Source organism: Trachinotus anak, unplaced genomic scaffold (genome assembly GCF_046630095.1).
Source record: "Trachinotus anak isolate AG129_WGS33_773 ecotype Australia unplaced genomic scaffold, CSIRO_AGI_Tana_v1 ptg000013l, whole genome shotgun sequence".
Lineage (NCBI taxonomy): Eukaryota > Metazoa > Chordata > Actinopteri > Carangiformes > Carangidae > Trachinotus > Trachinotus anak.
In genome coordinates, this window is record NW_027273864.1 from 1,984,308 (window position 1) to 1,998,308 (window position 14,001).

At 42.8% G+C, this 14,001-nt stretch overlaps 1 protein-coding gene across 10 annotated transcripts in view; it reads left to right on the top strand.

The window, feature by feature from the left end:
- Positions 1 to 14,001, top strand: part of plxnb1b (plexin b1b) — a 116,860-nt gene that overhangs the window by 90,496 nt on the left and 12,363 nt on the right. For all 10 annotated transcript variants that reach the window (XR_011693136.1, XR_011693137.1, XR_011693138.1 and 7 more), the window contains 17 exons: positions 315 to 1,211; positions 2,175 to 2,309; positions 2,433 to 2,555; positions 2,646 to 2,739; positions 2,895 to 3,061; positions 3,256 to 3,407; positions 3,621 to 3,726; positions 9,857 to 9,993; positions 10,212 to 10,388; positions 10,505 to 10,700; positions 10,810 to 11,052; positions 11,353 to 11,532; positions 11,657 to 11,805; positions 12,375 to 12,475; positions 12,808 to 13,025; positions 13,126 to 13,304; positions 13,401 to 13,467. Coding sequence is in view for 7 of the 10 variants with exons in the window: in XM_071493490.1 (XP_071349591.1) it covers positions 315 to 1,211; positions 2,175 to 2,309; positions 2,433 to 2,555; positions 2,646 to 2,739; positions 2,895 to 3,061; positions 3,256 to 3,407; positions 3,621 to 3,726; positions 9,857 to 9,993; positions 10,212 to 10,388; positions 10,505 to 10,700; positions 10,810 to 11,052; positions 11,353 to 11,532; positions 11,657 to 11,805; positions 12,375 to 12,475; positions 12,808 to 13,025; positions 13,126 to 13,304; positions 13,401 to 13,467 (3,321 nt within the window). In the remaining 3 variants the exon portion in view is untranslated. The remainder of the gene's footprint in view (positions 1 to 314; positions 1,212 to 2,174; positions 2,310 to 2,432; positions 2,556 to 2,645; positions 2,740 to 2,894; positions 3,062 to 3,255; positions 3,408 to 3,620; positions 3,727 to 9,856; positions 9,994 to 10,211; positions 10,389 to 10,504; positions 10,701 to 10,809; positions 11,053 to 11,352; positions 11,533 to 11,656; positions 11,806 to 12,374; positions 12,476 to 12,807; positions 13,026 to 13,125; positions 13,305 to 13,400; positions 13,468 to 14,001) is intronic.

Sequence of the window (14,001 nt, forward strand, 5' to 3'; positions counted from 1 at the left end):
TTAGAAGTTTTTGCTTCTCCTAAGTAAAAGTTGGTCTCAGCAGCTTCATGAATAGGATTTAGGAGAAAACTTTTCATAAGAAACTTAAGTGTGACTTCAGTGGTAAGATAAAAAGCTTTGTGAATACGGACCCTGATTAGTAGATAAATGTTCAGTTTTTCTATTTACAAATAATTTATTTTTTCATACATAAATCACATAAATCATTATCATTATCAATATGTTTAACATCCCACTTAAATTCAGTTATTGGTTATTTCCATTTTTTGTCTGTTTTTTATCCCCCCACCCCCACCCCCCACCCCCCAATCCAGTTTGAACTCCCCACCTCAGCTCCTTCCCCATCCAAACCGATTAAAATAATCACAACACCCAGTGCCACAACAGCTGCTCCAATAACCACCACAATGACAGCCACCACAACTCCTTCCACAACAAAAACAGCAACTGTCGTCACAACAACTGCAGCCCCTGTCATTGTAGCAACCACCCCTCCCATGCCCATTACTCCACCCACAACCACCACCAGCCCTGAGCTGACCACCTCACCCACCACCCTGCCCCCTCAGCCTGCCACTACCCTGCCACCCACCACAGCAATCACGACCATGCCTCCACCTTCAATGGACCCCACCAGGAAAAAAGAAGGGACTGAAGCAGGAGAGCTTGTTGCTGTCACCCAAAGTGACACCAAAGGTACTGCAGTTATACCCAGTGTTGTCATGCTGACTGCAGAGCCGGTGCCTGTCACCATGGCTGATGGTCTAAGTGGAGATCTGGACCCTATAAGGCCTCTGATGATCCCGGACTCCTCCCCCCTGGAGGTGGTGATGGAATCGCTCCCCAGTGATAACCAGGAAGCTGAGGAAGTGCTGAACCTAGCTGAGCCTCCCACCCCAGCCTCATCTGGCTTCCCGCTGCTTACCCCTTTCCCTGTGGGCGAACCAGCCGACTCTGAGCTCTACCAAGACCTGACCCAGACAACCATCCCTGTGCCCACACAAGACACTGAGGCAGGAAGCCTAGAGGTGCTCCTCTGGCCAAAGGAGGAAGTGGATGTCCAATCAGAAAATGACACAGCCACATTTTCAGCTGCCACTGTGTTGTCAGGAGATGGTGAGGTTGACCACGCTCCCTCATCCTATGCCCACATGTTGGATACAGACTCACAGCTGAACTACCAGTATGGTCCAGCTGATGCTTTCCTCCCGGTGAGTTCATCCGCCTCCTTTCACCTCCTTCTTCCTCTTCCTCTACTATTTTTTTCCTTTCAAAGCTTCAGCAGCCTCCCAACACTCCTAGCTCCTGACTGGACTCTATATTCCTGCTATGCGAACAAAGCTCAGACCAGCATCCCAGTCAGCCCTTGTTTCCCTGCACCTCCTCTGCTGTCTGTCACCTGTGTTGTTTTTGTTGTTTTGCTGCTTCAGTGTGAGCTGCAGTGGTTGTTTTTTGTGTAGATTGGTCTGTAATAAAAGAAACATAGTGTCAAAGACAGCAATTGAATAACCTCCCAAAAGCAAAGTTTTTGAAAGGTGTTATTAAAGGGACAGACCTACTATTTATCAGGTTCCACTGTTAGATAATTACAATAACAGTCAGTTCAGCAAATAGCTTGTATCATGGTTACATAAGGTTGAACTGTAATTTAATTTGATCTTCAATGTGATTAGAATAAATTATTAGAGTGTAAATTCATAAATACGTAATGGCTTCATACTGAATGATTAAGGCCCATATTTGTAGTGTAATGGTCCATTTAAACTAAATTTCCAAAATTGATGCCCCCCTACAACAATGCATTCTGGGATTGTATTTTTTATGTATTTATTTACAGAATAACCTGTGTAATTTGATTAAAAAACACACTCACTGGATCATTAGGGAAATTTGTTGTGTATGTGTGTGCACATGCAAACTTAACCAGAGAGGACTTGTGTCTTTATACCTTATAGACTGTATGTGTGTGTGCGTGTGCGTGTGTGCCATCTTTCTATGGTTTATGAGAACGAATTTTGGTTTGAAACCATTGTGGCAACATTTGGCCAGTCGTCACAACTTCAAAGGGCTTTTTGGTTAAGACTTGGTTTTAGGTTTAGGGTAAGGGGCTCAGGAATGCATTATGTCAATGTGTGTCCTCACAGCTAACATAAGACAGTGTGTGTGTTGAACAGGGGGACGAGGGCTCCTATGTCAGCTGGGGTTCTTCAGCTTGTCCCTGTGTGGAGAAGGTCCAGGGTTCATCACTGCTCCCTGTCCAAGTGGAGAGGAAGATCACTTTATTGGCCCGCAACCTGCACCTCTATCAGGTATACACACACAAACACAAAAACATACACACACACACTCTCAACCAAAGCACATGTCAGGAATAATTCTGTTTGCCTGGCCAGTGATCTCTTTATCAAATACCAAGTCTTTTGTATGTTCAGGACACAGAGCTGGACTATGAGTGTGTGCTGGTCATTGAAGGGCAAACTGTGGTGGTGGATGCCTATGTGGAAACTGATGACATGAATCCATTCAACTTTGACATCACCTGTCAACTACACCAGGTCTGATAATGTGCAGTCATCATATTATGACTGTGTAGCAAGTAACAGTTGAGTGCATTTCTTTGAATGAAACCATTGCTGTTTGTCCAGTACACATATTCAGCTCTAGTGGAGGAATACAACGCCATGGTGTATGTGAAGAAGAGGGACACCTTCCATGTGGACAGCTCTACTGATCTGTATGGTGAGGTCAAGTTTTTATGTATTATATTGGATTTTATTATTCTTTTTAAGGGGCTTACAGGTCTTTTCTCCAAAGCCAACCCAACAACAATTTGACAACAGCACTCGATAGCAGCTATATCGATTGATGCTCTTCTCTGTCTGTCGTGGCATCAGTGACTCTGTACAACTGCTCTGTGGGCCGATCTGACTGCAGCCGCTGCCATACAGCTGACCAGAAGTATGGTTGTGTGTGGTGTGGCACTGCTCAGGCCAGTTGCTTGTATTCAGACTCCTGCAATGAACCCATACAGCACACGTGTCCTGCCCCTGTCATCCATTCTGTGAGTACACACTTTTGACCTCTCAATTGCTTGTAGTGATGATTTATCTTCATATTTCAGATCAGAGCTTTTTCTTTACCATCAGTTTTTCAAATATGAAATTGAAATAGATTAGCACTCACAAATGAATAGAAAAGATACCCAAACATCCTGAAAATTTCTTTTCAACTGAAGTATTTTTTGACTTGGCTCAGATTGAGCCGCTCTCCAGCCTGTTGGAAGGAGGCACCATGGTGACCATATCAGGCTCCAACCTTGGCCAGAAGGCTGAAGACATCCTTGACTCTGTATCAGTAGCAGGGGTGGCCTGCACCGTCATCCCCAGCCTCTATGAGGTCTCCTCCAGGTATAGACCACCTGTTGCTATGTTTTTTTTAAAGGAATTTGATTGATGAGGACTGAGCTGATTTCTCAATACTTACTCTAAGCCATTGAGCTCTTTCTGTAAAATTGATGAATAGTAAAGTGAAAAGGTAAGTGATCATCTTAAATTCAACATTGTCAGGGTGCATGTGCAGTTTTAAAAACAACCATCCTAAATGTGATGTCTGTTTTCCAGGATTGTGTGCAGGACCAAAGCCAGTGGAGGAGAGAAGGTGGGCCATGTCTCTGTGAAAGTGAGTGGAGGAGGGTTTGGCCTGTCCAGCCAGACATTCAGCTACCAGGTACATTAGATTAAATTTTATTTCATTAAAATGTATTAGATTAACTTTTGTTGACCTGTCAGTGAAAATTGGGTTGCTGCAGCAGCAAATAGCTATAGCATATGGCAAAACCCATCAAAATGTCTGAGACATAGTCATAACACATAAGGAAAATTAAACTTGTGTCTTGTGATTTCATCAAATGATGAAATATACATTCATCAACATGGAGCTAGGCTGCATCTTAGAGTTATTTTAATTTTCCATGAATCTCCTGATTTCTTTTTATCCCTCCACACCGGCAACAGCCAGGGCCGGACGCATATTTTTTTCGGACACAATATTTCAGTAACACCTTGATGGAACTTCTTCATATTTGGCACAAATGTTCACTTGGACTTAAGGATGAATTGATTAGGTTTTGGTGGCCACAGGTCAAGGTCACGGTGACCTCACAAAGCACAGTTTTGACCTTGTGAGCGCAAGATTTCAGTAACACCTTGAGGGAATTTCTTAAAATTTGGTAAAAATGTTCACCTGGACTCAAGACCAAGCTCATTAGGTTTTGGTGATTAAAGGTCTAGGTCCTGGTGTATGGAAGAAAATCTGTCACACTAGATTTTGAAATTGTAAAGCCTGTGAATTTCTAGCACAGATTTTTTATTTGTTTTGTTTTGGGTTTTTTTGCATTAAAATTATGTATCTGAATTTTTTTGACTTATGAAGTCAACTTTTCTTATAGCCAATTCAATTGATCAAGATTTTTTTTTTCAAATTAGATCCCAAAAAAAAAATTCAGATTCAACTTCTGGGATACCAAGGATAAGCAATCGATTCTGTCTCTAATCGAACCAACATCCAGCCAATCAGGTTACATTCCACTGGTCATGTGACACCCGTGACATGAGGCGGGCAGCTATGACAACTAATTGCTAAATGGTCGGCCACTGTTACAGATAAATTTGTTTCATCTGCTCTGGTGTTGGACTATGTGTGATACTTTGACGCTAAAATGACACTAAAACAATTTCCTATTTTGTAACTGATCCCAATTCGGAGCTAAAATAGCCTTTTTTAGCCTAGCCACCATAGCATGTCTCCAGCTAGTCAGTCTCCAGACAGCACCATAAGCAACTGCTTTGTATGACAATTGCCCTGAGATAACATCTGTTGTGATTTGACGCTCTAAATAAAACTTGACTTGATAGGTCTGGGTTTGGAAGTGAGCACACATTACATCATATAAAACTCCAGGCATACAAATGGTATCTTGTGTATTATCCCCCATTACTTTGAATGGGTAACGGGTTGTTATCATCGTAGCCTAAGCTGTTCTCTACCTGCACAGACATGACAGCCATAGACTTCGAGTTATTTTCTCATTATGATCTATCTTCAGATAGTCTGAAAGGACTATGTATATAGTGATTACACCTGATATAGATATACTGTAAACGCCAACAATAGTGTGAATCTACATAGGCAGGGTACTATATTTCTCAGGAGGGGGCACTATACTACACATTTGGTAGCTTGTTCACATTCACAGCATTTAACAGCCACTAAACACGGACTTGTCAGCATTGTTCATAGTCTGATTTATATTATCACAAAACTGCTGGAAAAATTTCTTCCTCCATTTTATCCTTGCACTTATATTTCATGAGGGGCCCCGATATTTTCTCACTATGACTTATCTTCGGATGTGACTATATACTGTATGTATGTACAGTCCCCTCAAAAAGTATTGCAACAGCAAGGCCAATTACTTTGTTTTTATTGTTCACTGAAATCAAAAAATGAATGTGAGACAATTTCAATTCAATTTTATTTGTATAGCGCCAAATCATAATATACAGTGCATCCGGAAAGTATTCACAGCGCTTCACTTTTTCCACATTTTGTTATGTTACAGCCTTATTCCAAAGTGGATTAAACTCATTTTTTACCTCAAAATTCTACACACAATACCCCATATTGACAAAGTGAAAAAAGTTTGCTTGAAATTTCTGCAAATTTATTAAAAATAAAAAACAAAAATATAACATGTACATAAGTATTCACAGCCTTTGCTCAATGCTTTGTTGAAGCACCTTTGGCAGCAATTACAGCCTCAAGTCTTTTTGAGTATGATGCTAGCTTGGCACACCTATTTTTGGGCAGTTTCTCCCATTCTTCTTTGCAGAACTTCTCAAGCTCCATCAGGTTGGATGGGGAGTGTCAGTGCACAGCCATTTTCAGATCTCTGCAGAGATCTTCAATCGGGTTCAAGTCTGGGCTCTGGCTGGGCCACTCAAGGACATTCACAGAGTTGTCCCAAAGCCGTTGTCCTGTTGGAAGATGAACCTTTACCCCAGTCCAAGGTCCAGAGCGCTCTTGAGCAGGTTATCATTGAGGATGTCTCTGTACATTGCTGCATTCATCTTTCCCTCGACCCTGACTAGTCTCCCAGTTTCTGCTGCCGTAAAACATCCCCACAGCATGATGCTGCACCCACCATGCTTCACTGTAGGGATGGTATTGGCCAGGTGATGAGTGGTGTCTGGTTTCCTCCAGACATGATACTTGGCATTCAGGCCAAAGAGTTTAATCTTTGTTTCATCAGACCAGAGAATTTTCTTTCTCATGGTCTGAGAGTCCTTCAGGTGCCTTTTGGCAAACTCCAGATGGGCTGTCATGTGCCTTTTACTGAGGAGTGGCTTCCGTCTGGCCACTCTACCATACAGGCCTGATTGGTGGAGTGCTGCAGAAATGGTTGTCCTTCTGAAAGGTTCTCCTCTCTCCACAGAGCAAAGCTGGAACACTGTCAGAGTGACCATCGGGTTCTTGGTCACCTCCCTGACTAAGGCCCTTTTGCTCCAATCGCTCAGATTGGCCTGGCGGCCAGCTCTAGGAAGAGTCCTGGTGGTTCCAAACTTCTTCCATTTATGGATGACGGAGGCCACTGTGCTCATTGGGACCTTCAATGCTGCAGAAATTTTTCTGTACCCTTCCCCAGATCTGTGCCTCGATACAATCCTGTCTCGGAGGTCTACAGACAATTCCTTGGACTTCATGGCTTGGTCTGTGTGGACAGGTGTGTGACTTCCTAAATCATGTCCAATCAACTGAATTTACCACAGGTGGACTCCAATCAAGTTGTAGAAACATCTGAAGGATGATCAGTGGACACAGGATGCACCTCAGCTCAATTTTGAGTGTCATGGCAAAGGCTGTGAATACTTAGGTACATGTGATTTTTTTTGTTTTTTATTTTTAATATATTTGCAAAAATTTCAAGCAAACTTTTTTTCACTTTGTCATTGTGGGATATTGTGTGTAGAATTTTGAAGTAAAAAATGAACTTAATCCACTTTGGAATGTGGCTGTAACATAACAAAATGTGGAAAAAGTGAAGCGCTGTGAATACTTTCCGGATGCACTGTACATTATCTCGAGGCACTTAACAGGGTAAGGTCGAGACCTTACTTTGTTATAGAGAAAGCCCAACAGTTCCCACAAAGAGCAAGCGCTTGGTGACGGGGGAGGAAAAACTCCCTTTTAACAGGAAGAAACCTCCAACAGAACCGGGCTCAGGGTGGGCGGCCGTCTGCCTCGGCCAGTTGAATTTAGGAGGAGAAAGGGGGGGTGGGGGGAGGATAGAGGAGAAAAGAGAGAGAGAAAGAGAGACCAGGAATAGCTGTATAGGTAACGGTGTTATCAATAATAATGACAGATAACTGAGCCAGCCCTAACTATAAGCTTTACCAAACAGGACAGTTTTAAGCCTGATCTTAAAAGTAGAGAGGGTGTCTGCCTCCCGAACCCACACTGCGAGCTGATTCCACACGAGAGGAGCCTGATAGCTGAAGGCTCTGGTCCCCATTCCACTCTTACAAACTCTGGGAACCACAAGTAGACCTGTGTTTAGAGAGCAAAGTGTCCTATTGGGAACTATAAGCTCTTTAAGGTATGATGGTGCCTGACCATTAATGGCTTTGTAGGTGAGGAGAAGGAGTTCAAATTCTATCCTGGATTTTACAGGGAGCCAATGCAGAGAAGCTAACACAGGAGAGATGTGATCTCGTTTCCTAGTTCCTGTCACTACTGTCACTGTCACATGTCTTAAACAACTGAGGACATAGCACCTTTTGTTTGAATCCACCCATTTTTCAAGTGAGCAAAAATATTGGAACATTTGACTGACAGGTGTTTCTTGTTGCCCAGGTGTTGCCTTTTAGATTGCTTGTTTAAACATTAAGTAGCTCTGAATGTCTACTCTTGGTTTTTAGCCTTGGGTTTGACCTGTGGCGACTGCATTTCTTGTTAAGAAGGACAAACCAACATGAAAACGAGAGAGCTGTCTATGGGGGAAAAGCAAGCCATTACATAAACATCACCAACAACCTCACCAACAACCTCCACAGTGCAGGGGTGACGATATCACATTCCACCGTTCAAAGAAGACTTTGAGAGCAGAAATATAGAGGCCATACCACAAGATGCAAACCACTCATGAGCAGTAAGAATTGGAAGGCCAGATTAGAGTTTGCAAAGAAATATAGAAATGAGCCTCAAAAGTTCTGGCACAAAGTCTTATGGACTGATGAGACCAAGATTAATCTCTACCAAAGTGATGAAAAGGCCAAGGTTTGGAGAAAGAAAGGATCTGCTTATGATCCAAAGCATACAAGCTCATCTGAGTAGCACTATGGAGGTGGTGTCATGGCTTTGGCTTGCATGGCTGCTTGTGGAACAGGCTCACTAATATGTATTGATGATGTAACTCATGATGGTAGCAGCAGAATAAATTCAGAAGTCTACAAAAACATTTTGTCTGCCAATTTACAGAGAAATGCATCCAAACTAATCGGGAGGAAGTTCATAATGCAGCAAGACAATGACCCAAAACACAATGCCAACACAACAAAGGACTTCATCAGGAAGGTTTTAGACTAGCCAAGTCAATAATCGGACCTTAACCCAATAGAGCATGCATTTCACCTCCTGAAGAGGAGACTGGAGGGAGAACCCCCCCCAAAATAAACAAGAACTTAAAGAGGCTGCTGTAGAAGGCTGGAAAAGCATCACATATGACGAATGCAACATTTTGGTGATGTCAGTGGGTCGCAGGTTTGATGCAGTTATTGCAAGCAAGGGTTATGCAACCAAATATTAAATGTTATTTACTTTAAGACTCTGTTCCTTTACTTCTGCTTACCTAAAAATGGCAGTCTGATACAAAAGGTGCTATGTCCTAAGTTGTTTAACACATCTAGATGTAAATACCAGCAAATATAGGCTGAAATTCTGAACTCTTGTCTCATATTCATCTTTTGATCTTAAACCCAAATGTCTTCAGTGAACAACAAAAACAAAGGATTTGGCCTTGCTGTTCCAATACTTTTGGAGGGAACTGTATATGATTGCACCTGATATAGTTTTACTGTTACCACCACCAAACCCAGAGCAAACAAGTCATTTTTATTTATACTGTAAGTTATCTTTAAGTTAAGTTATCTCAGAGCAGTTTTCATACAAAGCAGTGGCTTATAGCGTTGTCTAGAGACTGACTAGCTGGAGACAGGCTACAGTGGCTAGTCCAGAAAAGGCTATTTTCGATCAGAATCAAGATCAGTTACAGAATAAGAAATTATTTTAGTGTCTTAGTGGTGACAGTCTGATAGTGGCCGACTACAGTCAAGCGGCACCTGCCACTGGGAAACAGTATGTTCCGGTTGAACACGAGCAACATACAACTAGAAATTAGCATATGCTGCTGAGGGTATCAGCAGTGTACCAGCAGCACTCTCTGGTGGACAAACCATGCAATAGCAACACTCATAACAAGTAAGAAGCACCTATGTATGGATATTCATTCCGTTATAAATGCCAATAATGGTTTATCTACAGTTAGCTTAAAATGGCCAATAAACTCGTCCCATTTTCAGACACTGTCAGGTTGGTCAGGCTCTGGTGAAAAGCCAATGCTCAGACACACACAGCGCAGCAGACAGCCACTAACTATATTAATAATGTCATTGAATGAGCTTCAGGGAAATGAAAAGGAGATGGTTCAATGTAACAAGATGCAACAACAATGGGCAAAATATAAATATAATGTTAATGCAATTCTAACTGCCTTCGTCTTCCATCCCCTATATCCTGCCAGGATCCATTTGTGATGGGTGTGTCACCTGAACGGGGGCCCAAGGCCGGAGGAACGTCCCTGACAATCACTGGCAGAAACCTCCTGACGGGCCGCCCCTCTGACCTAACCATCACTGTGGGAGGAGTGCCCTGTAACATGTGAGACACACACACAGAGATAGACATTTTTTATTGGTTGTATGATGATCAATCTGTTGTTTGTTCAAAGCCAGAATCAATGCTTAACGTTGCTTCCATCACCACCGCTCTTAGTCTTTTTGTCTAACCTCTGACCTCCCTGTACCAAGGGGGGAGAAAAAAAGAAAACATATCAAATTATGTATTAACCTATCTTTCCTGTGCCCCCTCCTCCTCAGTGTATCAGAAGTGCAGAGATCCAGTGTTCAGTGTGTGACAGGCAGCAGTAATAAGACAGGAGATCACCGGATCACCCTGCATTATGGCAGCAGCCAGCGTCACCTCCACACTTCGCCCTACTGCTACACCCACAACCCCAACATCACCCATGCCAAGCCAGCCAAGAGCTTCATGGAGTAAGTCTCATAGTCTGACCCTCAATCCTCAACTTTCAGCTCTGTTCACTCACTTAGAAAGTTGTTTGGTGGCAAAAACATGTGCTGTGAATTTTAAAAATGGTTTCTCTGTTTAGTGGTGGGCGATTGATCTATGTGTTGGGCCACAATTTGGACGTGGTGCAGGAGCCCCGGATGGTGGTGACAGTCTCTCCCTTCGAATCTATCAGCCAGAGCAAAATTAGCAAGACGAGGAAAAGGCGAAGTAAAGACCAGGGGGGGAACAGAGGGAGGACAAAGGGAAGACTGGTCAGGATGATTCCTATCAAACAGGTCTGTATGTGTCTGTTGAACAGAATAACATCATCTTGTAAAAGCTGATGAAAACCAAACTACCACTCCCTTTTCTAAACCTTATTTTGCATCCTCCATGCCTCATCAGTTCATGGAACGCTGTGAGGTGAACTCCTCCTCCCTGATCCTGTGCCGCTCTCCGATGGTGGACTCCTCCATCTGGGGGTCAATGATCACAGTGGAGTTCCTGCTGGACAACCTGCGCTTTGACTTCAGCAGTTTGAACCCTCAGCCATTCAGCTACGAGCCCAATCCCATCCTACACCGCCTGAACCAACAGGAACCTCTGAATGCCTACCGCTACAACCCCGGCAGCTTCATTCAGCTGGAGGTCAGAGGAGAAGCAGTGATAGACAGGCAGTTCTGGAAATCTTATTTCTTCTAAATAAAAACCATATCGAAGAGTATCCAACTGTTCATGTGACTACTGTTTCTGTAGAGTGCTGCAGGTTTTCAAACAGGCCAAATGTAGCAGAAGTTATCCACCAAAAAACAGTATTGTTTGGTTTCAAACTATGTAACCAAAATAAGATTTAAAAAATCCTATTTTTTAACATGTAATTTTTATCATTACACACCAAAAGCAAACATCAGGAACTGGAAGTTAAAGTAGATTTGAATGGGTTCTCAGGGAGAAAACCTGGACCTGGCTATCACTAAGGACGAGGTTGTGGTGTCGGTCGGGGAGGGTGTGTGTGCAGTGAAGACTCTGACGAGAAACCATCTGTACTGTGAGCCGCCACCCCAGCAGCCTGCACCAGGACCCAATGGCAAGAAACGAGAGGGTTCTGACAGTCTTCCAGAGTTCACTGTGAGTTCACCTGCTTTCACAGAAAAGTCAGCCTGGGAGGCTGGGCAATGTGTGAGCACCTGTCAGGGACTTAAACTGTTTAATTAAGGACTGTATGTGCTATGTGTGTGTGTGTGTGTTTCAGGTCCAAATGGGCAACCTCAACTTTTCTCTTGGTAAGGTTCTGTATGACAACCTCAGCCTGTCCACCTTCCCCCTGGAGGCTCAGATTGGTGTCGGAGTTGGGGCATCGATTGTCGCCCTCATTGTCTTCATCATCGTGCTCATCTACAGGTCAGTGGGTTGACTCTATGTCTGTGTTTGTGTGCTCACTGTGTAGTGAACTGACACATGATCTGACCAGTTTGTGATTATGCTGAATGTTTTCCTAGTGACTACTAGTAGCACTATGAAGAAATGTTTTGATGATACTGATAACTAACTAGGGCTTGATAGTAAACTTTTAATTTAATGCCCCTTTCAATCATACACCTCATTAGATAAGTGTGATGGCAGTTTGACATGTCTGAATTGAAAGCAAAATCATAAAACCACATGTTTTCAGAAATTTTTGCAGATTTATTACAAATCAAAAACTTTAATCTCTCATTTACAAAAAATATTCAGACTGTTTGCTCTTGACCAAATTGGGCAGTGTTTTCATTTTCACTCATTTTGACCCAATTTGACCTTGTCAAAAAGCCTAATCCTTTCTGGTCTGAGTTTTTTGGGCCAAAGTACTTGAATCAGCCTTTTTACAATTCCATTGGATTTCCACTAATGCAGGGTAAAAGTGGTTCTACTGATCCTCTCTCCTCCATCTCTCTTGACCCTCTGGTCCTATCTGTATTGGTGTCTGTCAGGAGAAAGAGTAAGCAGGCCCTGAGGGACTACAAGAAGGTCCAGATCCAACTGGAGAACTTGGAGACCAGTGTGAGAGACCGCTGCAAGAAAGAGTTCACAGGTAAAAGAGTAGAAGAGGATTAAAGTCACACAACTAAAGAGCACAGGTTGTTTTAGTTTGTGGAACCAACAGATCAACTTTGTTTTCACACTGTCCTTATGAAATGATCCCATCTCATCACACCTCCCAGATGAAATGTTCCTCACATCCCACATGTAGAGTTTTATTTTAGTCTGCCAGCACTGTCGAGTGATAATGTTTACCAGCTCTTTCCTCTCAATGGAGTTGTCAGCACCAACTTTGAATATGAGATAGATATAATGTAGAGGTTTAAGATGTACGTAGAGCAACACCCTCTGACCTGTCACTCCTCTTCATTCACCCTGTCACAGACCTGATGACAGAGATGATGGATATGTCCAGTGACCTGGTGGGCTCAGGTATCCCTTTCCTTGACTACCGGATGTATGCCGAACGCATTTTCTTCCCAGGGCACCGAGAGTCTCCACTGAGGCGAGATCTGGATGTTCAGGAGTGTCGACGGCAGACAGTGGAGCAGGGCCTGGTGCAGCTGTCCAACCTACTCAACAGCAAACTCTTCCTCACAAAGGTAGTCAGTGTCACCATCAGTGTTCTGGGTAAAATGAAGCTTTATGGAGACTGCCTACATTTTGAACAGAGGGATAACTGGCCTGGTCTCTATTTTTTAGTTCATTCACACGCTGGAGAGCCAGCGGACTTTCTCTCCCAGAGACCGAGCCTATGTGGCCTCCCTGCTGACGGTGGCTCTTCATGGCAAACTTGAATATTTCACCGACATCCTCAAAACTCTCCTGAATGACTTGGTGGAGCAGTATGTGGCTAAGAACCCCAAACTGATGTTGCGACGGTAAGAAGAGGAAGGAGAGTAAATGTGTTGCTGTCAGTTTAAGATGTTTTTAAAAATGTTTTGCAGTGGTTTAGCTGTTGTGTTTTTTCTCTGTAGAACAGAGACGGTGGTGGAAAAGCTGCTGACCAACTGGATGTCCATCTGCCTCTATGCTTTTCTCAGGGTCAGTCATACATGATATTCAACTACAACTATAAACTATAAACTATGATAAAACAATTCTGTCATAAATGTTAGTTCTAACATTTTAAGTGATGTGTTGTTTGTTTGTGAAAGAAAAGTTGCCAGTCTAAATTCTGGGACATTGAGATAAAATGTATGTGGGGAAAGTCAATGAGTCTTTGGTTCCCAAATATACTGTTTTGTTAAGATAGCCTTGAGAAAAGCACCTTCTAGAATAACTTTCTTTTAAGACCAACTTTTCATGAGAACAATTAGTCAATTTTCAGGTATAATTTACATATATATATTTGACTAAATGCCTGACTCCTTGAGTATAAGGAATGGTTCTACATTTTGGAAATATCTTAGCTATTACATCAAAAGATCAACTCTTCTCTCATATCTGTATGGTAAATATGAAGATGGAGCCAGTAGCCAGTTAGCTTTGTGTAGTTTATTTCTTAGCTGGGAGAAGTGACGTCCTGGTTTTACAAGATTCCAGGCAGCCAAGAGATAATCCAGCACATAACCCCGC